Raw genomic sequence first — 26,528 nt, forward strand, 5'->3', positions numbered from 1 at the left:
ACCAGTTGTTTTTTGTGCCGAATTAATCATTCTGTTCCAAAGCACAGGAATAATGATGGAAAAGGCATGTCTCCTAAGTTCATTAAGACGAATTACCTGAATTGCACCTGGAAGACCATTAGTATAGAACTCACATAGCAGAAGTATTTCAGGGGCATATCAAGGCCATTTACTTTAACAATAGTTAACTGATCCCAGAACAATTATTAATCTAACCAATTTATAATTTATCTAGATAACCTCAATTTCTTCTCTCCCCCTCTCCCCTCCCCATCTTTCTCCTCTCGTCTCCTGGCATTATGTGGGTCACTTTCCAGTTCAAACTGAAACAACTAAGATGAAAAATATGCGACCAACTTCAACAAGAATAGTTTTGCCTGTGCCTTCTAGTGGATTTATTCAGAAATAAATATTTTAGTGTTCAGTGGGATTTATTCCCAGATTAATGTTGCAATAGCTTGGTTGCAAAACAGTACAATGTACACCAAGAGAGTACACTAAAAAGAAATATGTAATAAGCAAATATGCCTACTTATACACAATTCAAATAAACATTCTTGTTGTTTACTCTGTCTCAACTCTTCCCTTCACTGTTATCTCCTTATTGATTGCTTTTGTACAATCAAGTACAGAACGTTTTCAACTCCTAGTGACATCAATAGATTTCCTCCATGATGGGCAGTCCCTAACCCACTCTTTTAGGCCTCCCAACAGTGCTCCCACCACCATTGTAACTAAGCCATTCCCCATGTTGCTGGTCATCCTCTTCATTTTTCTTTCCACTTTTCTCAACACTGCAGCCTTTTCCAGAGAGTGGGATCTGTCCAAAGTAGAATATTTGAGCCTGGCCATTTCTGCCTGAAAATGAGATCTCTATAGATTGATTTATTCAATGATCCATCAGATTGTTTCTTAGTTGTACACATTCAGGGTCTCCTGCAACATTAATGATCAAAAGCATCAATATTCTTTATATCCGGCATTTTAAAGTCCAACTTTCCCTTCTATAAAGCATCACAGGGAATTATAGTTTGCACAATTCTGATTTTTTGTAGATATACACACATCCAGCATCTTGTTACCTGGAATTTTAAACTGATTATCCTTTTCAAGACTTTCATGGCTGTTCTACCCAGTGTTAGCCTGTTTCCTTATGGCAGGATATTATACTGTATTACCGTAGTTGTTATGTTCTTTATAGCAGGGGTGAAATCCAGCAGGTTCTGACAGGTTCTGGAGAACCGGTAGCGGAAATTTTGAGCAGTTCAGAGAACCGGTAGCGGAAATTTTGAGTAGTTTGGAGAACCGGCAAATACCACCTCTGGCTGGCCCCAGAGTAGGCTGGGAATGGGGATTTTGCAGTATCCTTCCCTGCCACGCCCACCATGCCACGCCCACAGAATCGGTAGTAAAACAATTTGAATTTCACCACTGCTTTATAGTAGTTATTGTTTTTAATCTTATCCTTTCTGTAGTGAACTACACGTTTGTAAATCCCATCCATTATACAGGTCATGCCTTATTAATAAACTTGTCAATGGCTGAGCCTGCATCTATCTAGAGGCTTAATGGTCAACATTAAAAATCTTTTCGTACCTGTACCTCAAAAAGTGTTATTATAAACCCCCGTCATCCTCCCCCAATTTCCCCTTCTCAATTTTCTCCTCCCAGTCTTTGCGGTAAAATTAGACTGAGAAACAGGCAAACACCCAGAGGTTTTACAAAAGGACATTTAAAGCCCTGATATTTACTGCAACATCAGATTCTCTCCAATTTCGTTCTATTTTTATTTGATGATTTTTTCAGTGCAACATACAAATGAACAAACTGTTCGGTAATCGGACACTTTTTCAGAGCCGCTCGTCCCTCCCCATTTCCTTTAAAAACCATCCCAATGTTAGAAACCCCCCTCCTTTCTCCCCTCCATTTTTTTTTTTTTTTTGGTTATTCCTCGGCTTTCTATATGGAGGAAGAAGGGCAAAAGCCAGTTCCGTGATCCAATTTGCTACTCCCCCCGCCCGCCTTTCCTCCCGTACTTCTGTGCTTCGGTTACCTCACGCAAAGCAGGCTCGCTGGGTCTCAGCTAGGCCTCGGGACCGTTGCTAGGGCTACGCTCCCCTCTGCGTTGTATTGATTCGAACGGGACGAATCAGCGAGCGAGGCCGAGAAGGAGGCGGTGGATTGGAGGGTGGGGGGGGGGAGAGAGGGCTTCTCTTCCCGTGATGCCTTGCGCGCCTGTGATGAGGGAAGAGTGGGCGGGGAAAAGGGGAGGGCAAGAGAGTCGGATCGGCGCCATATTGGATGGCTCTCGCTGAGGGCAGGTGAGAGGGAGGAGGGTTTATATTTTCCTTACCTGAGGGTCCAATTCTTTTCTCTTTTTGCGCCCAGGTGAAAGTGGGCGCGGGGCTTCTGGAGACAGGCTCTGTTGCATCCCCCGTGTGATGTTGGGACGGGGCTGCCTGGGCTTGGATGCGGTGGGCGGGCTGTCTTGTTACGGGAGCGTTCAGGCTGACAGGCATTTAAGGCGGAGGATGAATATGGAGGAGAGGGAGGCAGCTCGGGGGACACTCCCCCCCCCCACTTACAGGCCTCTTCTGCAGCCTCTCTTGTTCTCTAATAAAAGCGATTTGCAGCGCGGAGGGTTCCTCATGGGAGGCTGGAGGTGAATTCCCAAATGCTGGTTATCTCCATCCTTAGTCCGCTGATAGATGCTAAGCGCAGCTCCTCCCCCCCCAACCTATGTATAGCATAGACTAGTATATATATCTATATCTATATCTATCTATCTATCTATCTATCTATCTATCTATCTATCTATATATATATATATATATATATATATATATATATTTGATTATTCGGGTTTTCTCCCGCGTAAAATTGGAAGTGTCTTGGTGACATTTCAATGAAGTCTCATTCGTCATCTTCAGGCTGGTGTTTTCGGCTTCGTGCTTCTAGGAGCAATGTGTGATCGCAGCTGTTTCTTCCTATTCCTATAGACTAGACTATAGTAGTCTAGACTGAACAAAGTCTAGACTAGACTAGACTATAGTCTAGTCTAGTCTAGATATATATATCTAGACTAGAGTAGACTAGACTAGACTAGACTAAAGGAAACCTGGGAGAGGAAATCATATTTACCTGTATTTGTTTAAACACTGCCCACTTGTGCATTGCATTTTGTTTATTTGTTTTTTTAAAAAAAACATTTTGTGTTAAAATGTGGAAATGTCTTAATTTCATCTGAAATGGGTTTGAACCCGATCAGCTGGCTAAGGGGATGGGGAGGCATTGGGGTCCACTGAAGAAGTTGGGAATTGGGGTGCTGTAAAGGAAGCTTGAGGGCTTTAAGCAAGGGTGTATTTGTTGGATGATAATTAGGGTTGTGATTTTTTATTTATTTATGTATTTATTTATTTATTGGGAGTTTTTGAAGCCATAGGAGAAAAATACCCATTTTTCCCCTTTTCTTTTTTCATCAGGAAAAATTATAGAGAAGATGCCCAGCGTGCATTTTTTTTTTCGGGGGGGGGGGGGGTCAGTTCACTGCTGTGGTAATGTAAAATATACTGCTCAAAAAAATAAAGGGAACACAAGCAGAAGACATCCGAGATCTGAATAAATGAAATAGCCTTATTAAATACTTTGTTCTTTACATACAGTAGTTTGTACACTGCTCAAACACCTAAAGGGAACACAAAACTACTGTATGTAACGAACAAAGTATTTACTAAGGCTATTTCATTCATTCAGATCTCGGATGTCTTCTGCTTGTGTTCCCTTTATTTTTTTGAGCAGTGTATATAGTTGTAATTTATTTTGGCTTTTTGTATTATCGTTGCCTAGAACTAATACTATTAGGCAAATATTACCTGTTAGGAATGTTAGAGCAACACCCTTTGAGGACAACAGATGTTGCTAATTTAAATGTCAGGTAATAGAATAATAATTATTACAGTGCTTGTTGGCAGCACTTACAAAATCTCTGCATTGACAACATTTCCATCTTCCAATCATTTCCATCTTTCAATCACAAAAGGGCACTTTTTTTGGAACTGCACATACACTTTGATAATACATTACATCCTGGGTTCTATTTTGGGAGGAACTGTTTATGAAGGCCAACACCAACTAAAGAACTAGCAACTATGATTTCACACTGTTATGTATATAATATTTTTATCCCACTTTTTAGTCAGTTCAGGGTGACAAACATACTTGATACTCCTGCGTCCCATTTTCCCCATAACAAATCTGTGTGGTGGGTTGGTTTGAGAGACAGTGACCCAAAGTCACCCAGGTGGCTTTCATGCCTAAGGAAGGCCCAGAATTGGCACATTTGTAGAATTTAGAGAAAGTCTTGAATAAATTTTCTCAGAAGCCACTTGCTGGTTGATGGAGCTGATAGATAACTTCAAGCTGTGTGTCAGATAAACCAGACAGGAGAGACAGATTGAAATGAAAATTTAATAAAAGTTAATCAGCATACAAATGATCATAGCTCATTCAGAGGGGCAAGGAAGACCTTGTGTTGCAACTCTCTGAGGTGCAGAAATATATTTTAAGGAGTACATATTTTGAATGGAAAATAAAAATTAAGAGTATTTTCTATGACTTTCACAAATGTTTAGTATTTTAGGTGAGGAAAGAAGAGAATATGACTTTTCACATTTCTACACATAAATGAGATTTATGCTTCATTTTCTTATGCCATAAGTATTGGATTAATGTTTTTGCAAACAAAATGTTGGTTATGCGTTCCTCAGAGTCAAAACTGACTTCGGGTAATGTAAGGTTTCATTGATAGGTAGGTATGCACAGGCATTGAAGGATCTTGAGTGTATCTGCCACTGCTTTGTAGAGAAACATTGCAGAATTTGGTAAAAACTTTGTAAACTTTAGTTCTCAAGGTTTTTTAAGACCCAGCTTTCAAATTTAAATAGCAGTAAGGAAATTTTGAATTGTTTGTGTTTCTGTAGTACTGTCACTACCCATAATGCTTTATCACATGTAAACAGGTGAGCACTGAGGAGTTTACTGTCTATAATAGATCATGAGAATGGAGATCTCACAGAAGAAATGTATGATTGTTTAAATTACAAGTTGATAAGTTTAATTGTATGGTGAACAATGAATTCTTAGTCCCAGCCAATCCCCTCAGTTAATAAAAGAATGATGTCAATCATTCTGATTTTAACACATAAGACTTTGTCTACACAACTTTTTTGCTTGTAGGCTGGAGAAAACATTTCTAATTTCTACATAGGATGGTCTGGGCTTGATCATATCTATAAATGAACAATTTGCCCAGTGTGTAAATCCATTGTAATTAAGTGAAAATAGGTGTCATCTCATACTAAAAGAGGAATTAGAACTCACAATTATAACATTTGATGGTTTTAACATTTCAACTGCTTGGAGTTTGATGGTCCTGCCTTTTTCTTTGCAGCCTATTGGTCACTCCCTGGTCTCCATGCACAAAAAAATTGTGTGAGACTATTATAAGACACCTTGGCTCTTTCCCTCCCCTGTCCTGCACCTGTCCATCATGGATCAAGACTATGAAAGGCGCCTTCTCCGTCAGATCAACATCCAGAATGAAAACATGATGCCTTCTGTAAATATTATTAAGCATTTAAAATTTTCCTGCATATGGTACAAAAAATAAAATCCTTCTATTGTGGCATACATCTCTAAAAACGATTCATGTTGTGCAAGAGCTATTGAGCAAACAGATGCTGGGTTGTTTACATGATTAAGTTACAAATGATTACCTAGTTTTGCATTGTTGTATTTGTAATCATAAAGTGTATCTTAGAGAGGAAGGTACTTCAAAAAGAGGGAATGGTAGAAAAATGCATTTAATTTAAACTTAATTAAAATTGAAACGACCTTTCAATTTTAATTTAACCCTAACTGTAAAGTAATAATTTGGTGGCAACTTCTTAAGAGTTAGGAAACTTCAGGATCTCTCAGGGTTGCATCCCTGTTTTGAGAGACTATGTATGGTACCTAAGGAAAGTGATGAAAGAGGCAACAGAAGCAATTTGAACTCATATTAGAAGAAACTTGTGAATTTTCAAATGTTCAATTTGTCAGATTCAGAACGTTCCTATTGCTTTGGAGAAATATAAAAGATCTCATTAAAATTATATAATGCATATTTATATGTAATGTTAGTAGCCGAATATTGTAATTGCCCATTGATATTCGCCACAGAAGAGTGAAAATGAAATGAATGGGGAAGCATTCCAATTCATATATTTTTAGTGGTTTTTTTCAGTAATTCAGTATTATTATTATTATTTTGTTTTAAAAAATTGAGTGATAACAGGCAATTGAAATTTAGTGCTCATTTTTTATCTTTCTGCAATATGATGAAAATATAAAAATATAGATACACGCTAAATATAACAAGACAATTTTGCAAGATTATGTATCGTTAGTGTGGTCATAAGTAAACTTGCATTAAACTCTGCACCGAATGCCCTGTCCCAAATAAACTGTTCCAAGCCATTCAGAATACTCTGTAAGTGGTTCTAAATGTCCAGAAAGGATTCAGCCATGATTTACAAAACTCTCAGAATGACAGTTCTGGAAGTGACAGGTTGAATCCTATTTGGAGTATTCAGAGTGGGCCTTCCTAAATTGGAATGGGTGATTATTTAAAGACAGAACATTCTGTACTCCCCTGCTTAATACACTGACTGTACTTATTCATTAATAAATTTTGGCTCTGAAAATTTAAAAAAGCAAAACAGCCCAAACAGATAAAAATAAGGTTTTTGTGCCATTGAAATAGCTTTTAAATGTGAAGATTTTGTTGTCCTTTCCTGCAATTCTGTGGGTAGATTGCATTAGCCTAGCAAATGCTACAAATGAGGTACCCTTATTTCACTCTTATAATGTTAGAATGCTAGAAATGTTAAATGGTTTCTAATGGAAAAAGTAGTATTATATTAAAAAGTGATTGGTAGGCACTGAATGATACACAACTAAAATATATATATCAGCAATATTCATACAGTAAAAAATGTTGATAAACAGGTTAATTAATGGACACAATCAGTATGTCTAGAAATCATATTTGGACTTTTGGTTTGACATGTTGGAGAGTTACTGTTTTATCTCTTCTAATGATGTTCAGATTATAATATATTACTCAAATGTTGCTCAGTTGTACTTGCTGAAATATAATTCCCTCTTGGGTTGGTTGGTTTGTTTATTGATCAATGGTCTTTACTTCTAATTAGGTATATGTAAGGTTATTTCTTTGCACAGAAAGACTTTGTGTTGGTAGTGGTCCTAAATTAACTTAGTTTGGAATCAAATGTTAAAAAAATATAAACATAACAGTGCAAAATGAGGTAAACTATACAAAGGTGCCAAGCTCATATAATATACAGGTAGTCCTTGACGTATGACCACAATTGAGCCCAAAATTTCTATTAGATAAGATAAGTGTTAGGTGAATTTTGCCCCATTTTATGACTTTTCTTGCCACAGATGTTAGTGAATCTGGTTTTCCCATTGACTTTGCTTGTAAGAAGTTCGCAAAAGGTGATCACATGACCCCGGGATACTTCAACTGTCATAAATATGAGTCAACTGCCAGGCATCCAAATTTTGATCACCTGATCATGGAGATGCTGCAACATTCGTAAATGTAGAAAACAGTCATAAATCACTTTTTTCAGTATCATCATAACTTTGAACGGTCACTAAATGAACTGTTGTAAGTCAAGGACAACCTGTATAAAAATTCTGAAATCTTGTTTTTCTGTAATAGCTGAATTTCATTTTTAATGCAGTTGTATTCTGTTTTGTCACTGGTCTTTGTTGTGGATTTCCAATGGCTGCTTTCCTGACCTTTCCTTTCCTTCCCTCCCATTCTCGTTCTTTCAAAATTCCAGGTTACAGATATGAGGAGGACCTTGACACCTTCTAATTCACCCGTTTCCTCCCCTAGTAAACATGGTGACCGATTCATTCCTTCCCGAGCTGGAGCAAATTGGAGCATCAGCTTTCATAGAATAAATGTGAGCTTTGCAGAAAGGCCATTTAGTTGGTTGACTGGTTGTGGGTGACCAGATGTTCCCAAATACTTGACATGATGTTTTCTTTCTTCCTGTTGGTCATTCCATTTGTGTGTTTTGTTTTGTTTTGTTTTGTTTTAAATATATATTTTACAGTCATGGTTTCCCTTAAACATTTGATGGTATCCAAAAGAAAATAACATGTTCAGTGATGGAAATTGTGATCTTAAACCATATGGAGGGTACCATATGACCAAGATTGTCAGGAATCAGGTCATCCAGCCTACCATGTCTAGTTAGGCTAGCAATCCTCTCCAGGTATTTAGAAAGAAATCTGATAATCTGAGCTACTTACCTGGAGTTGGAGGTTTTCGTCAAATTTGGGGATTTTTTTATGTGTGAAGCAGGAGTTTGTCCAGATGTTCTGAGTGTCAGAAGTTATGATGCAAGACTTTTGGGTCTTAAAAATGCTGAGGAACTTCAAGCGACTGCTTGAAGATGGGTTTAGTTATTTAAAAATATCCAGTTTACACAAGAAAGATTTTTTTTCTTAAAATTGGTTATAAATATATACCAGCAAGACAAACTCTAAAATCAATGGAAAACAATAGATGCAAAGATTGTTTGATAGGTATGGAAAGACTAAATTTTAAAAAAAGCTGGTTTGAATGAAAAAGGGATGGGGGCCGGTTGATCACAGCTTTTAGAATAACTGAATAGTCTCCTCCCTGATGCAGCCTATTTAACCTTTGAAAGCAGAGGGGGGGGCTGCAGAAGTGGAACTGCAAAGCAAATTGTAAAACTCCCAAGCTGAGTGAATGGATAGCAATGTTTATTGAAGAGGTATTTTGAAAACCTTTGGCATTTAAAAAAATACCAGAATTTCTGGGTGAAAAGATCAGCTGTAATAGATAATGTTCCTTGAACTCCATATTCCTCTAAAATGTCTTAAGCACTGAAGAGGAGAAGATAAGATTCTGGAACAGTTTTTAAATTTAGGGAAATAAGGGAGTATAAATAGTGCCAAATTTGGCAAGCAGTCGAAGTAGAGCCTCTGATATGTGACTCAGAATCTTCTGCAGTGAGGCTGCTTAGAAAGCTTTACAACAATTATATTGCCTTTTGAAAGCAAAAAAAAAAAAAAAAGATCCACTATGACGTTTGGAAATTGTCAAAATGGGTGCATGCTAATTGTTTTATCTGCATTTTTAGGAAAATGAAAAGTCTCCAAGTCAAAATAGAAAAGCAAAAGATGCCACTTCAGACAATGGCAAAGGTAGAGACCAAATCTTGCCTATTGCTTGCATGCCTTAGGCCCTCTGAAGAGATTGGGGTAGGCTGGTTTATGCTAGACTGCAGTACCCTGGTTTGCTGTTTGTCTTTGCCATCTTGACCTGGATGACTGAGAGTCCCCATAGACATTGGGGGAGAACAGTACATAATAGCCATGTGGAAGGTATTTAGCAGAGTCGTAAGCTTTTGCCAAAATGAATGTAAGTTTTATGGAAGAATAAGGGATCCTTAACTAATATTAGTAAGATCTCAGCATTACTTATACTCATCTTTCATGTTTGTAACTAAGTATATTAGTGCTTTGTAATAAGCAGATTTAACTAATTTTGAAATGTAATCTCCAACCACTTGGTTACTAATATCTTGTGGAAATAATATTTTTTAAAAATTCTATGTCCTTTTTTCTGTTAGTTAATTAAATATAATAATAGTAACTGTTTGTTAATTTTAGTACATTGCCAATAAGACAGATTTGGCTGACTTTGAAATTCAGTCTCCAACTTTCTGATTACTAATTAATATCTTTGGTAAAATGTCTCTTATTTTTCAAAAAAAATGTTTTGAAAAAATATTTTTTGTATTTTTTTCTTGTAAGTTGCTACATGCTTCCAGTTAACCTATTTTTTAAGAAATGGCCAATCAGTTTGACAAGGTTTTTGTTTGTGCAGATGGCCTTGCCTACTCCGCCTTGCTAAAAAATGAACTCCTTGGAGCTGGGATTGAGAAAGTCCAAGATCCACAGACTGAGGACAGGAGGCTGCAGCCCTCCACGCCTGAGAAGAAGAGCCTTTTCACGGTATTCTTCTCTGAAAATGATATTGCCTTTTTGTAAAATAGTCAGGTGGTGACCTACAATAAAAAGGAGGTAGTATTATTCATTTAGGAGTTAGGAATTAAATTATTCATTTAGGAATCAGTATTCATTTAAACTCAGGGTGTGAATCTATTTAGCTGAGCATCCTGTTTTCTAAAGTGGTCAATTTAATAGCTGAAATTTAGACTGTTTCTGGATTTGGAAATCCCAGTTAAGACATTGTGGGTAAAAAACCCTTGATCTGTTATATTTCATTAACTATTTAAAAACAAAGAACTTACGATTGTTAGATCACATGGTGGCATGGTACAGCTATTAATTTAAATGCAAATTCATTAAAAAACCAAAGTTTTGTGTATCAGGCGAAAGTGGAATCTAATTCAGCTTCCTGTTCTCAAATTAATCTGATGGTTATTGGAATACCAATAGTGCAGTAATATTCTCCCACATTTTTAGAAATGCGTATTCAGATATCGTGTCTTAAGTATGCAAAACATTTGAAAAGGATACCTCACGAAGCAACTTAGCCAGAGCAAAACAGCTGTCCTTGAACAGAGTCGTGATACATTCCCCAACATGTTTATAAAGTAGTTATTTTGAATTCTTTGCATAGTTCTAATATCTGACCCTTTTTAAAGTTGCTGAGTCGCCTCCCACTAAAATTTAAAAAGAACTTTAAAGTACAACAAAAGAAGCATTGGGATAATGGTAAAAAAACATTGAAACAAATTGAAAAGAATTACATCATAAAATAATGTGAAGTTATTTATTGTCTTTCTAATATGTTGCTTGTCAGAAAGCAAGCAAGCATAAGCCATTCTGGGGAGGCTATTTCAGGTTTATTTTTTTTAATTACAGCTGAAAAGGATGTGGTTGGAGCAGACTCTTGAGACACTCTCTGTTTCTTATCTTGTTGGCTGTTGAAGGAAAGCTGTAGACAAAGAAAACTAAACAGGCTGTTTGTAAGCATTTGGCAGATAGGAAGGCAAGACTGACTATACATACATTGCACTAAGCTAGGTTCTTGTTGAATAGTCACAATGACTGGGGTTCAGAGAGCATGTTAAGCCAAAATTAAACAAATATGATAGCTTAGTGCAATATGGGAAGTCTGAATGGATTGTGAAATCAAGTGCTTGTTCTTTGGCAGAAAACTCAAGTTTGCTAATTTGGGGGTAATTGTTTTTTCCTTGTTAAATGTAGTATTCCCTCACCACAAAACGTTCCAGTCCTGATGATGGCAACGAGGTTTCTCCATACTCCCTCTCCCCTGTCAGCAACAAAAGGTTGGCTACCATTTGAAATGGGATGGTGGTTATCCATGCAGAATAATAATCCTGGAACTAATGCCACCTTGTGATTTGGGAACTAGAAGTTGCATTGAAATTCGTTGTGGTTTCTATTATTAAAAGAGCCATAGTGGCGCAGTGGTCAGAATGAAGTACTGCAGGCTAACTCACTGCTTACTCCAGGAGTTCGATTCTGAGCAGCTCAAGGTTGACTCAGCCTTCCATCCTTCTGAGGTTGGTAAAATGAGGACCCAGATTGTTGGGGGCAGTAGGCTGACTCTGTAAAACCACTTAGAGAGGGCTGTAAAGCACTATGAAGCGGCATTATGTCTTATTGCTATTATGGGTGGAATACAGTGGGGGGGGGAGGGTGTTAGGATAAAGCTCCCTTAAAATAAGCTGCAAATCCCCTTTCCTCATGGTTCAGCTTTTCTCTTGCACTGATTTTAGAAACGGGAAGGGGAAATTGTCTTGAATTGTGTTGGATTTGGGGTGGGTAGGAGTTTCCATATGTCTTGAAATGACACTGAAATGGTATAGGGTTTCCTGCCTGAGCAGGGGCTTGGACTAGAAGACCTCCAAGGTCCCTTCCAACTCTTGTTCTGTTCTATTTGATTTGATTCGATTCGATTCTATAGGCATCTGAATCACATAAACTGTGTGGTGCATTTGATAGAATAGCTTAATCTGATCTAGCCTTCTCTTCTTTTTAATGTTGCTTCCTGGACCATTAATCAATGAATATATTATTTCTAGGAATTTTACAGGGCAACCCTCTACAGCAGTGTTTCTCAACCATATCAACATAAAAATGTGTGGACTTTAACTCCCAGAATTCCCCAGCCAGCCAGCCATGGAACAATGTCAGTGTGTGAATAAACAAGGAGGAAATGTGGTGTGGAATTTAGAACATTCGGTCTCCGCCATTGCTCAAAACACAACTCTCAGTGAAAGCATCCCCAGCACTTGAATAACCAGCCCCTGCTTGATCCCTAGCTGTTTATAATATAGAGAAAGAATATAAAAATATATATTTTTCAGAACACAAGAAGAGCAGTGCTGGATTAAACAAAAATTAATTTGTCTAGCACTCATTTCTCAAAATGTGAAAAGCCTTAAATAGGTGAAGAAGGGCAATGCCATCACCCAACTTGCATGCTGTTTCCAGTTCTGCCAGAAGAATGTAACTCTAATAGCTGCTGATGGTTATTTATATGGCTGTCCAGCTCCCATACAGGTGACCCCAGGCATTAAAAAGTCTACAACATAAAAACCCATACCTTCTCCCCATGATAGCAGCAACATAATCAAATCAACCATTCTCCATTCATGGTCCCCAGGCACACTGACAAAACCACGTCTTCAGGGCCTTTCAGAAAAGCAACACAGTGGAGGGTTAATCATACCTTGGGGGGGAATGACATTCCAGGTCCCACCACCACTCCCTTTTCATGGTTCCACTAAATATACATCCCTAGCAGACGGGATTTGCAACGTGCCCTGCCTTCCCATCCTGGTAGGCTGGGTGGATGTAATAGGAGAGAGGTTGTCCTTTAAATGGTCTGGAATTCCTGAAATGACTTCATGAAATAATAGAACAGCCAGATTCTTTTGACATTTTAAAAATATTTTATTTTTTGTGTGTATTTGTAGGAGGTAGGTCACCAAACTAGGGTGTATCTGGGGAGAATGGCTATTCCTTCTCTTTGGTACTTTCCGCAACTTTTTTTTTTTCTTCCTCCTTCCAATAGTCAAAAATTACTTCGATCACCTCGAAAACCCACAAGGAAGATATCCAAGATTCCATTCAAGGTTTTGGATGCTCCAGAACTTCAGGATGACTTCTACTTGAACCTAGTTGATTGGTCATCCCTCAACGTCCTTAGTGTTGGTCTTGGGACGTGTGTCTACCTTTGGAGTGCTTGCACTAGCCAGGTAAAGCCTGTTGTTTGGGACAAGAGTTTACATCCTGCCCTTGGACATCTCCCCCAATAGAGAGTCAGAATATTATTTGCCCCTTGAAGAAGTCTTTAGAGATTTTCAGTCATCCAGGTCATGGTTGTCCCAAAGGTGCTTTTTCAGGAGACAACTGGACTTTCTTGTTTTTTTCTTTTGAAGACGTTTTGCTTCTCATCCAAGAAGCTTCTTCAGCTCTGACAGGATGGTGAGGAATGGAAGGATTTATATTCCTTGCAGACAGCTGGTAATCTGCATCCTTTTAGTGGGTTGTTGAAGCACTTAGAGGTTTATCTGTGTCCTCAAGGTCACCTGAGTAGTGCTCCTGGTTCTTGTAGTCTGCAATTTTTTTCTCTGGAAATCCATTCTTACTCCCACACCATTCAAAGGGTGTTCAATCCAAATTGTATAGCTAAAAGTCTGTAGAGATTCTCAGTCATCCAGGTCATGGTTGTCCCAAAGGTGCTTTTTTATCCAGTTTCCTCCTGAAAAAGCACCTTTGGCGCCCCTTGAAGAAGTGTCTCTTTTGACTAGGTTTGTGGTTTTCTGCTCTGGTAGCCTGCTCTGAACATGCACCACATTTAAATTTGAAAAACAGTATCTTTCAGATGCTGCGAGTTTGAAAATCCCTGGCTTGAAATTTTTGTTGAGGACAGGATTTTCCTACTGCTTGGATTTCTGAAGCCAAAAGTACAAGAGAGGTTTCTGAAACCCAAGTTTATGAATTCCCTTTTTCCCCCATTGCCTTTACAGAGATTTCTGATTCTTGACTTTTTCCCCCTCAAGGTGACGCGGCTGTGTGATCTATCTGTGGAAGGCGATTCTGTTACCTCTGTAGGATGGTCAGAACGGGTCAGTATGTGGTCACTGCAGGTCTGAGACAAAGATTGAGAGCCAGTTTGCTATAGTGGCTAAGGTGCTGGCCTAGAAATCAGAGTGTGGGTTCTAGGCCTCCATTGGGCCTGAAAGCTGGCCGGGTAACTTTGGGTCAGTCACTTTCTCTCAGTCAATCCACCTCAAAGGGTGAGAAAAATTGGAGGAGGCACAAGTATTAAATGTGTTCACCAACTTGAGTTAGTTATATATAAAAAAGGTGGGATAAAATAAAGAGGAGGAGACCAGAAAAATGGATAATGCAGTGAAAGCTTTAGAATTAAAACTCCTTAAACTGAAACTGTATAACAGGGCTAAAGGGCTAAAAACCAAGTCAGATGCGCTACTGTTTAAACCTTTATACTATGTTGCCACCAGCCGTAGCTCAGCAGTGCTTTGTAAACAGAAGATTCTTGATTATATCTCTGAAATAGCCTGTTAAAGGATGTTAATTGATGGAGAAATTTTGCAGAGATGTCCCTACCATAGAGCATACTGTGGGCGATTCCAGATCAGGTGATCCAGTAATTGCCTATACTGATACAAAATCATGACTTTCATCTACTTATACATATTACATGTTTGCACAACCACATGTTATCCTACACAACTTTATTTTGCAAAACCAAACAAAGCCCCTTTACCATAAAAAGTGCAATTCAGCGTCCTGCAGAAATGTTGTGCGAGTGAATCTGCATACATATGCCTGCGAAATAAATAACAGCAGATGTTTAGGTGTTCAGTTGCTAACGAGAGAGAGAAAGAATACATTCTTCAACATTGCTCTAAAACTGGGACCGTATTTGGAGCAGGGTTTTCCCTGGAGAGTGATAGTTCCTGCAGCCGTATGTTTGATGTCTTTTTTTTTTTTCCTGCTTAGGGCAATTTGGTGGCAGTTGGGACCCACAAAGGTTTTGTACAGATCTGGGATGCTGCAGCAGGGAAGAAACTCTCAATGTTGGAAGGTCACACGGCCAGAGTGGGTAAGGAAAGCTGACTGATGTCGCCTATAGGGACATCCCATCCCATCTTGAATGTTAATTTTTCCTTGCTCAGTAATGAATTCGTGTTATACTTAGCATTGTAGACAACTCTTGGTTATTGTGAGAACATTCCAGTGGATGATATAGCCCCATTCTTCCATAATCCTAGGTTAAATTATCTGGGACTTGAATCGGGGGTGGGTTCTACTTACCTTTACTACCGGTTCGCAACGGGATCACGCGCACGCACTCGCTTCGCTCTCACACGCGCCTTGCTTCTGCGCATGTGCAGATCGCTGATGGCGACATCCGGGGTGGTGGGTGGGGTCTCCCACCGGTTTTACTACTGGTTCCTTGCGAACCGGTCCGAACCGGGGGCAACCCACCAGTGACTTGAATGCTTCACAAACCATCTTCTACCTGTCTGTGAACCTATCCATGTGCTGAGATCCTCTTTGGTAACCCTACTTCATGTTCTGTTGGAAAGCTAGAATATTGTAACCTGACAAGGGACATCGCTGGTTGCTGCAAGTTTTTGGATGTATTTGCCATGTGTTCTCCCTTAATTTTCAAATGCTAAGTGAAAATGGTTTTGTTCCAAAGAGGTTAGGATTTGAAAGTCCTTTGTATTTAGCTGCTTTCTGTGGAGAGACTCATGCTTTGACTGTGGCTGTTTTTATTGTTAAGATGCTTTTTAATTTGATAAACAGGGTAGATGCTCTTTACTTTTTAGGAGAAATGTTAAAATTTCAAGGATTTAGATAATTTTTAATCTGGATGTTGAGCATGCAGAAGATTGTTTATAATTTTGTGTTATTTTGGTTAGCCATAATTCTTTTTTACAAAAGAGAAATAATATATCGTACTGCATAGCGATCTGGTTTTATTCTCCATGAGCAATTAGCTAATGTTGTATCTAATCCAGTGGCTAGAAACACACCTAGTAACTAAATGGAAAAGGGCTCCTCATGCAGCAATTGGGGGGAAAAACCTTCCTGAGACCTGTAGAGTTGCTGTTGCTAATCAAAACAAGTATTGGAATAGGTGAGCAATAGCTTTCTAGATAACTAGTTATCTAGAAAGCACTAGTTATTGGAAGATGCTTCAGAAGAGGTGACCTATACAAAATTTAATCACTTCTTAGCTTTAAACTACAGGGATATTCAGTTTTCTTTCAAGACTAATTCCTTCATCATTTCAGGGCAGTTCTGTTTTTCAGCTTTCTTTCATTATTAAAGATGAAATTATGAAATCTGGCATCCTATGCTGGATGTTGCACTGGAAGAGAATTGCTTTAGAAAACCCAAACGTAGTTCTTATCTTAAAAATAGTATTAATTCCAACCATTTCTGACATTACTTTCCTCTGGCAACTGGCTGGTTTTTTCGGTGATTAGAATGGCTCTGAGCGTGACATTTCACAGGCGCTCCCCCAACAGGGGCAGGAGTGCTCTAGAAGTGATACACAGAATTTCTTTTCATAAAGGATTTTTTCCCAACTACACCATTTTTCGTGGTTTTCACAACACTCCTCTGTTCTAGGTGCTCTGGCATGGAATGCAGACCAGCTATCTTCTGGCAGTCGGGACCGGATGATCCTCCAGAGAGACATCCGGACGCCTCCCTTGCAGTCCGAACGGCGCCTTCAGGGCCATAGGCAGGAAGTGTGTGGGCTGAAATGGTCCACAGATCACCAGCTCCTAGCATCTGGTGGGAATGACAACAAGGTGAGGTGACCAGCTTGGCCTTAACCTCTGCTGATCCAGGGTGGCCGAGGTTACACAATCTGTGATTGCTGCAGTTCTGTGATACTCTGTAACAGAGCAGAAGATGGACCTTGAATTAAGAGATTGCTAGAAGCACACGAGAGAAGTTGACCTTGACACAGAATATGTCAACTGTTTTTTATTTTGAATTTAAATAGGCCTGAACAGTATGTTCATAATATGGTATCTGAGATGACAAAGAGATTGTCGAGCCCGAATTTGACATATGTCTAGCCATTTTATCTAGCTCTCTATTATACTCATTTATTTCTTTTCTTTCTCTTTACTATGTAAGGGGGGTTTTGGGGCTCTCCACATTCTTAAGGTGGGGGGAAGGAGCGAATAGATAGGATTGTTTTGGCTAGGTGACTTTCTTTCCCGTGGGAACAGAGGCTGCTCCTGGTGAGAATGGAAGATGGAGTTTGAAGACACCGGGAAAAGGGGATTGAGTGTTCATTGGAGAATGTGACTTTTGAGGGATGTTTCTAACTTACAATATTATGTGGTGTAATTCCGGTTTGTGTCAGATCCGGAATTAACAACAGACTTTGCCAATTTGATGCCTTCGTAAATAAAAGAAATTTGTTTTGGAAGATAGACTTTGCCTATTTCTTTTTGAATGGGTTTCATCATTTGGAAACCTGACATTATTCCAGATCTAACACAATTCCCTAAAACACCACATAAGATTTTAAATTTCATCTGTTCTCTTACTGAGACTGGGGAGACATTTTAGCCCTCAGCCTCTCACTGGCTGGTACATTAGTAGGAAGATCCATCTGGTTCCATTTTAACTTGATAAAGGTGTGCTTTTCTATATAGGTTGGCATTGATTCTAATTTAATCTTTTCCCATTCCTTTCTGAAAATAATGTGCAGTTTTTAATGTTTATTTCTAGTTTATCTTTATTATTGGATATTGCTTTGATGACCCTTTTGAGGGATGCAATATAACATACACTTAAGCTTAGCTGCCGTTTGAAGTTCTGAGGGACCTTCCCAGAGCCATTTACAACCCATTTTTAAGGTTCTGATGGACACACACCACTTACATGATGGCATTTTGGGTGCTTTGCAAGCGGCTCGTACTTACAACTGTTTGTAGTGCCCCATGATCACGTGTCCATGATTTTCAGCTTATTTTTGCCAGCTTCTGACAAAAACCTCCCATTGGTGAAAATGGGTTTTCTTAACGACTGCTGTAAAAAAGCTTGTAAAATCAGGCAGAGTGAAGAGGTGACACAATCAAGAGGCAATTAACGACTGTCACGCCCATAATTCCAGGCTCAATTACAATCATAAGACGAGGACTACCTGTACATGGTTTAATTTTAAAAAAATAAAAATAAACAGCTATGGAAAATGTAAAAAATGTGGAAAGGCAAGAATAGAAATGTTCAAATTCAAAACAAAGTCTATAGAAATAGCAAATTTCTCTTAAGCCTGAGGCCTAATTCCAAATATGTCACTGTATTCTAATAGTGAGTAGAACAGTTCAATCCACAAACCAGTTAAAGCTGTTTGATTATTGATGGTATTGATTTTTCCATTTAAAAATACAGTCTAGAACTCAGTGGACTGCTATAATCAAAACTGGGCAATGAAAGAAAGTCCTTTTTTCCAGTTGCTATTCCTCCTCCCTCCCATTGTGCAAAACATAGTCTTGGAGGCAAGAATACAAGTGGTAACTCCTTTGAGCCTCTGCCTCAAGTGTTAGCAGAGTCCCTCTGCTCTGAAAGCACGATACTCATGAACTTCTTTCCTTCCTTTCCAGCTCCTTGTCTGGAACCATTCCAGCCTCAGCCCCGTCCAGCAGTATACAGAGCACCTCGCGGCAGTCAAAGCTATTGCTTGGTCCCCTCATCAGCATGGGCTCCTCGCTTCAGGAGGTGGGACTGCTGACCGCTGTATACGTTTCTGGAATACCTTAACTGGACAGCCTTTGCAGTGCATTGACACAGGGTCACAAGTGTGCAACCTTGCTTGGTCCAAGCATGCCAACGAACTGGTAAGGACCACGGGATGGGATGGGAATGGCAAAGTGGCATCCCTTCCTTGGTTGAGGCATAGGAGAAGGATTCCCAGTTTGGCTACTGGTTTTATTTTAACAGAATTCAATGTGACACAGGGAATATCATGTTGAACTTGGAAGCTTTGAGAAATAATTCTCTTCAGGTGGGCTTTATGTCTACTGTGTTTCCCCAAAAATAAGATCCAACTGGAAAATAAGACCTAGCATGATTTTTCAGGATGCTCATAATATAAGCCCGACCCCAAAAATAAGCCCCAGTTAAGATTGTCAGCAAGATGGACACACTTATTTATTTATTTATTTATTTACTTACTTACTTACTTACTTACTTACTTACTTACTTACTTACTTACTTACTAAATTTTTATACCGCCCTTCTCCTGAAGGACTCAGGGCGGTGTACAGCCATATTAAAACAACATATACCCATTTAGTACCGTATTTCGTACCGTATTTCTCTGAAAATAAGATATAACCCATGGGTGTCAAACTTGCCATGTCACATTGGCGTCACGTGAAGTATCACAATGTTTTTTTGTGGAGCTGGGGTGGGTGTGGCCTGCACGTGACCCATCTAGCCCGTAGGCCGCCAGTTTAACCCTCTTGATCTAACCAGAAAATAAGCCCTAATGCGTCTTTTGGAGCAAAAATTGGGGGGGGAAACACGGTATGAATATTTAACCATGTAGTATGAATGTAGCATCACTATATCCTTATTATTATCTTCTTTACTACCCCCTTTTATTGGGATGATGATGATGATTCTGTTGCTTTGCACATACACTAAGAGCTTCTACATCGGAAGTTAGACATTGTGTGTCTAATCACTCTTGGCCAAATAACGTATTCCATGTTTTTCTTTAGCTGTCACCAGTGCAGAAGATACTGGATGCTAGAATAGCAATCATTCTGCTAGAGTAGGGCTGTTCCTCTCTTCAAAAGCAGTCAGGGGCCCTTAGCTGCTGTTAGTGGGCTTAGGGCAGAGTGTACGTATTTTAATAAAAGCCTGCCTATGTTCTGCTATGCCCCTTAATAATTTGAACACTGTCCTCTCATTCCAAGCTACCTTGCAGGGCTATTGTGAATAATGCATCAGTTTATGGGAGTAGTGACATAGTTAGAGGGAATCTGAACTAAAAATGGAACTGAATGAAAACATCGTTTTTTGCTTTTATTTTGGGTCTTCAAAGTTCCCACTTTTATAAACTTTTCCTTCAGCAGCTTTTTTTTTTTTTTTTAACTTGATTTATATGCCGCCCTTCTCCGGAGACTCAGGGCGGCTTACAATGCGTTAAGCAATAGCCTTCATACTTTTGTATATACTTTTGTATATACTTTTGTATATTTATACAAAGTCAGCTTATTGCCCCCACAAACTGGGTCCTCATTTAACCTACCTTAGAAAGGATGGAAGGCTGAGTCAACCTTGAGCCTGGTAAGATTCGAACCTGCAGAAATTGCAGGCAGCTGTGTTAATAACAGGGTGCATTAAACCACTGTACTACCAAGGCTCTGGTATGAGGAATGTTTTCTATCTCTTGATCTCGCTCCCATCATGAAACAGACCAAATCATTCCGTGGCTGAAACAATTGAAGGCAAAAGGAGGAGGGGATAGCATAGAATGGAAATAGTTAGATAGGGTCATTGGCATGGTGAACATGGGTTTGGGGAGACAGTGAAGGACGGGGGGTCCATATGGTCACAGAGAGTCGAGCATGACTTGGCAACCAAACAACGAGTCAATTCATACTTCTTAACCACCTTAACTGAAAAGGATTTCTATGGAAAACCTATTTAGAGGCTACCATCAACACCCTCAAAAGTCCGATTATAATTGGGATCCCTTCCTCGGCCTTTGTGCTTGCTTTTTGTTTATAGCTAAGACCTGAAGATTGTGTTCTTTCTGTAGGTGAGCACCCATGGATACTCACAGAACCAGATCCTAGTTTGGAAGTACCCATCCTTGACTCAGGTTGCAAAGCTAACTGGGCATTCCTACAGAGTCCTTTACTTGGTGAGTATGGGGGTAGTGCAGTCATCCTTGCTCTTCCTGACCTTTTGATTGCCTTCAGTATCATCAACCATGATATCTTCTGCTCTGGTTCCAGAAGTTGGTGTTGACGGTGTCTTGTGCTGGTACCCCTGGAGGACCACACTGTCTTGTGTTGATTCTCCTCCTTCTTCTGGAGTCAGTTCCAGTCTATGTTGATAAGGAGCATGTGATCCCCCCACCTCCTCAGTCCCTGCTTTGTGAAGTTCTGAAGGATTTGATATTCTCCCCACTCTCATTTAATATCTACACAAAACTGCTGCATGAGGTCATCTACTGGAGATATCATCACTGTGTTTATGATTCCCAGTGGAGATACCCAGATATCTTTCCACCCTTGGCAAATTAAGTGATGTTGTTCTCTGAAATCTGGAACAATAAGTCTGAATGGGAACAATAGGCTTTGGCTCCACTAGCAAGACTGAATGGCACTGGATTTCGCTGGTTCCAAGAACCTACAACCTTTGGGTCTGGATGGGGTTGACCCTGCTCCAAACAGACCTACTGTGCAATCTGAGGCTTCTCCTGGACTCATGGTCCTGCTTGAAGAGCAGGTGATAGCTGTGGCCAACTCCTTGTTATTTGCCAGTTGTGCCCATTCCTGGACCAGGAGGCTCTGCTCACAGTTACTCATGCCCTGGTCATCTCTCGACTGGATTACTATCATGTGCTCTACATGGGGCTGCCCTTGAAGAACATCCAGAAGCTGCAACTGGTACAGAACGTAGCAGCGTGTGCAATTAGGTGCACCTCAATCAGCACATCATTATACTCTGCTCTGTTGGTTCAGCTGCACTGGTTCCCCATGTGCTTCTGAGTTCAATTCAGAGTGCTTGTTGTGACATACAAAGTCCTATATAGCATAGGACCAGGTTATTTGAACACCTCTCTCCAGTTACATCTACCCATTCCATCATGAGAGGCATGTTACGAGTCCTGTCTGCAAAAGAATTTCATCTGGTGAGACCCAGAAAGAGAGCCTTTATTTCCATGGCAGCCACCCCATGGAAGATCATCCCTTCTGACTTAAATTTTATTTATTTATTTATTTATTTTTCATATTTGTATACCGCCCTACTCCCGAAGGACTCAGGGCGGTGAACAGCCATAATAAATACAAATACATATAGAAGTTAAAAACTATTAAGAAACAGATTAAGTAATTTAGGCTCATTGGCCCTCATCTTTCTGCCTTTCAGGAAGGCCCTGAAAACATGGCACTGCCACCATGCCTATGGGTCAGTAATGGTGCTGAGCTCTTACGGTGACAGCGTTGAACTGATGTAGGATGAATTCTGCTGCTGATCATGATTTTCTGAGTTTTTTTTTAATTGATTATGAATACTTTTTATATGTGCATCTATTGTTTTTAACCTGTTTTTATTGAATTATTGTTGTGAGCTGCCCGAAGTCACATAAATGAGATGGGTTGCCATATAAATGGAATAAACAGTAACAATCATTTTCCTCAACTCTCTTTTTATAGGCAATGTCACCAGATGGAGAAGCCATTGTGACAGGAGCCGGGGATGAGACACTGAGGTTTTGGAATGTTTTCAGCAAAACTCGCTCTACCAAGGTAAAATCTTTTTCATGTACTTGAGCAATCATCTTGGAAGCTAATGCTGAGTTCCAGTGGTACATAATAAGATGAGGCTTACAAGCAATGTGCCATCTTAATGAATGAAGACAAAGCCTCAACCTAAGCCTTCAGCCTCAAACTGAGTTGCTGTCTGTCTTTAAAAAATCTTCTATCTTCTGCCATGTAAGTGGCTAGATATGTATCTCTGGGGATTTATGAATTCCATTCCAATGTAGTGTCAGTTCAGAAGTTCGAATAAGTGACTCATCCTCACTGTTGTATTCTGCACATAATTGAAGGCTGTCTTAGAAGAACTCACACATTTTGAAAAGTAGGCTGTGAAGAAATCATGCTTCTCTTCCAAGAAGAACAGTGAGTGGATTGTACTGGAGAATTTCCTCCTTAATGTCTGATGCCTCTGTCAGAAGGGTGCTAGAGACTTCTCATAGGCGTATAGCTAGTTCTCAAGGGCGGGTGGGAACCATAGAGTGAGATGTCCCCTATGACCCAAGACAGCTATTTTTCTGTTTTGATTTTAACTGGCAGCTTCTGTGGAGTTAAGACATGAAAGGCAGAGCTGAGCAGTCAGTAACTTGTTCATTTGTTTTAAAGATTATGTAGCTGCCCATCTTATGCAGCATAACCTCGGGTGGCTCACAAGTGACAGTAAAAACAATGATTTTTTTAAAAAAAAAACATAAAATCCTACACAGAAATTACCAGTGCCCTGAAACATTCCCACACATCCATAAAGAACTTTATTAGGCTCCAGCCTTTGTTGTTGTTGTTAGTTGCGAAGTCGTGTCTGACCCATCGCAACCCCGTGGACAATGTTCCTCCAGGCCTTCCTGTCCTCTACCATCTTCTGGAGTCCATTTAAGCTCACGCCGACTGCTTCAGTGACTCCAGCCAGCCACCTCATTCTCTCTCGTCCCCTTCTCCTTTTGCCCTCCATCTTTCCCAGCATTAGGTTCTTCTCCAGTGAGTCCATCCTTCTCATTTGGTGGCCAAAGTATTAGCGTTTCATCTTCAGGATCTGGCCTTCTAAAGAGCAGTCAGGGTTGATCTCCTCTAGGACTGACCCAATGCTTGTGGGAAAAGCCAGGCCTTCAAGGCCATTCAGAAGGCTATGGGAATAGAGCCCTGGAAGGATATTCCAAAGGGCAGGGGACCACCACTGAGAAGACATGCTGCCTATCTCCCACTCTATGGCAACATTTAGGGAAGGGACCTGGAGCATGCCCATCCTTTCAGATCTAGTGGCACAGTCAGATACCCTGAGAAAGAGGATACTATTACTATTAGTCCTGATGGCTAGGTAGAGGCTTCAGGTTCAAATTCAGGATACCTCTGGATACTAAAATTTGGGACTGGTAGTAGACAAGGGCTGATTTTCCCATCGTTTGCTGTCTGGCTTCTTGGAGACTTCCAGACACCAATGTTAGAAATTCAGTGCTGGATTGTTCTGGATTAGGAGAGAGATTGTTGTTGTGTTACAGCTCTTTGTGCCTGCATGAATCAGCTGATGGGAATACAGGTAGCCCTTGCTTGATGTTGCTAATTGGGACCAGAGACTTGTCATTAAGCGAGGTGGTCGTAAGTTGAAAAACCGCATGAAGTGTGCTGCTGAACGGTAGCAATTTCAACAGTTCTGGTTGCCATAATTAAGGGGGAACTGTGCAAGTCATTAAGCAAGGACCTCACGTGACTGCAACTTCCTGCCAGCTTCCGCTTTGACTTTGCTTGTGGGAAGCTGGTAAGGAAGGTCACGAATGACTAATGACTGCAGGGTGGTTGTGATATCCCATATTCTTTATTTCATTTTATTTTACTGCTTTTCTCAGTGTTAGAATATGTTTACATTTCTAGGTGATATTACATCCCATTTGGAGATCTTCTGTTAAAACATTTCTAAGTAATGCAATGCTAATGGTTCCTTCTCTTTCCCTTCAATCCTAGGAGTCTGTTTCAGTTCTTAACCTCTTCACCAGGATACGGTAAAATCAACCCACGGACTATATTTTGGGGTCAAGACCACTAACCGGCGTGCATGGAGCCAGAAGCCTGGATTTGGGGAGAGGGGGTGGGTGGGAACCGGGGGGCAAGGTGTCAATCTGTTTAGAGGGGACTCAGAGATGCTTATTAAATACCTGAGTATGAATGCTATTGAGCATTATTTAGGGGGGAGGGATGGGTGGGAAGGGAAGGGAAGCTGGCAAAAAAAAGAAGAAGAAATATTTTCTTGTCCTCCAGGACAGGGGACAAGTGGGAGAAGGGCTTCAGAGAGAGGAGAATCTTGAAGTGTGTGTCTGTGTGTAGTGTATGTGAGTGAGAGAAAAAGAGAGCAAGTGCCCAAGTGTGCCTGCCTGTTGGATGAATTTAAAAAAAAAAGGAAAAGGAGCAGGGGTCATTTTAGGTCCTGGCCATGAAGATGAATAAAAGAAAACAAATTTTGTGTATCTGTAGAAAGTAAGCCAGCTCTGATGGAAGTCTCGCCAATGTGGTAAGTGGCAAAAGAGGAAAGACAAGTTTGCAGGATTTATTTCCCAAGACGTACAGAGTTTGGCGATGTCCGTTCAGTGGCATTTGGATGGACCCCTGAGTGCATGGTGGCTTGGTTTGTGGGAGCGGTACTGAAAAGGGGAAGAGAAGAGTACTTTTATTTAAGCCTTAATCCTTCTGTCCTCTAGTTGTGCTGAGCGCAAACATGTTGTCAGTCTCAGCACGGCTGGGATAGGGCCTGAAAAACAGGAGGCCAAACTGGCTGCTCAGACAGCAGGGATGAGTGTTATTCTTTGGGTGTATTCAACTTAGGGAAGGCAGTATTTTTGCAGGCCACATACGGCCCCCTGCATCCTTTTTTATTGCCCTCAGAACACCTCCGCAGTGGGCAAAGCCAAATTTTTAGCCCATTATTTGTGCTTTTTTTTTTTTTAAACAGTTGGAGAAACAATCGTTGAATATACTTAAGGAACAAAATGGAGGTGGGGGAAATTTTGCCATCTTGCTTTCTAAAGCTGGGGTCTCCAACCTTGGCAACTTTACAATATGTGGACTTCAACTCCCAGAATTCCTCAGCCAGCGCATGGGAGTTGACGTCCACAAGTCGTAAAGTTGCCAAGGTTGGAGACCCCTGTCCTAAAGGGCTGCTTTTCCCCTTCTGCTGATGGGAAAACAAGGCTTATAAGAGCCATCCAATGCCTCAACTCCTCCTCCCCTTTTCCAGGCAGAAAAAAGGGGCTAAACGTGTTGAGTTCACCTTCTTAGCGATGGCATTTCACCAGCCATAACCCCACAGTCCCTGGACCAAACATCTCTTTTAGAAGAAAGAACAGTCGTTGGCTGAAAAAAAATTACTCATCCCTGCCTTAGGTACACCAAAATAAAGCGACTTGTCCCCAAAAAGCACAGCAATGTTTTTATGCTGAACATTTCATAGGCTCAGAATGAAGAGTTGATTTTGAAGAGTTTCCAATGAGCAAATAAGCACAAGTTGCCCGGCAAGAGCCGAGAGAACAGAAGTGTTGGCTTTTAAGCTTGACTTGGGAGCAAATGTAAAGAGATTCCAGAGATTTGAAAGCTAAGGCTCGGCAGCTTCTGTTTTGGTGTGTTGGGGGGGAAAAATGTTGCTTTTCAAAAGGAGAAAAACATACAAGTTGAGTTCATCCTGTACTTAAAAAAGACAATTTGTAATTTCGGCTCTTAGGATTGAATGTTAGACCGATGCACTCCTTTCTTTGTCTCCCAATATTAAAAATCGGATAACTTATGGCTCGTCCAGAATGAAAAATAAGAGACCAAATTGAGAATGCAAGAAGGGAATCAAGAGTTTAGATCTAATAAGTCATGATTCAC

At 40.1% G+C, this 26,528-nt stretch overlaps 1 protein-coding gene across 1 annotated transcript; it reads left to right on the forward strand.

The window, feature by feature from the left end:
• Positions 1-2,263: 2,263 nt before the first annotated feature.
• Positions 2,264-24,745, forward strand: FZR1 (fizzy and cell division cycle 20 related 1). The gene is made up of 14 exons (XM_070931784.1): positions 2,264-2,321; positions 5,450-5,617; positions 7,914-8,039; positions 9,249-9,312; positions 9,998-10,125; positions 11,347-11,429; positions 13,184-13,367; positions 14,175-14,240; positions 15,142-15,244; positions 16,786-16,970; positions 18,783-19,016; positions 20,951-21,055; positions 22,578-22,670; positions 24,633-24,745. The coding sequence occupies exons 2-14, from the start codon at positions 5,549-5,551 to the stop codon at positions 24,672-24,674; spliced, it is 1,482 nt and encodes a 493-aa protein (XP_070787885.1). The 5' UTR covers positions 2,264-2,321; positions 5,450-5,548; the 3' UTR covers positions 24,675-24,745.
• Positions 24,746-26,528: the final 1,783 nt, after the last annotated feature.

The sequence above is a fragment of the Pituophis catenifer genome, unplaced genomic scaffold (genome assembly GCF_029215685.1).
Source record: "Pituophis catenifer annectens isolate HBS135680 unplaced genomic scaffold, rPitCat1.0.hap2 SCAF_1, whole genome shotgun sequence".
NCBI lineage: Eukaryota > Metazoa > Chordata > Lepidosauria > Squamata > Colubridae > Pituophis > Pituophis catenifer.

Excerpts from the sequence above, each read along its gene's own strand:
- FZR1 (XM_070931784.1), top strand. The coding sequence starts at position 5,549 with ATGGATCAAGACTATGAAAGGCGCCTTCTCCGTCAGATCAACATCCAG. Across the intron at positions 5,618-7,913 it reads ATGAAAACATGATGCCTTCT|GTTACAGATATGAGGAGGAC; the intron begins GTAAATATTATT and ends TCAAAATTCCAG. Across the intron at positions 9,313-9,997 it reads CACTTCAGACAATGGCAAAG|ATGGCCTTGCCTACTCCGCC; the intron begins GTAGAGACCAAA and ends TTGTTTGTGCAG.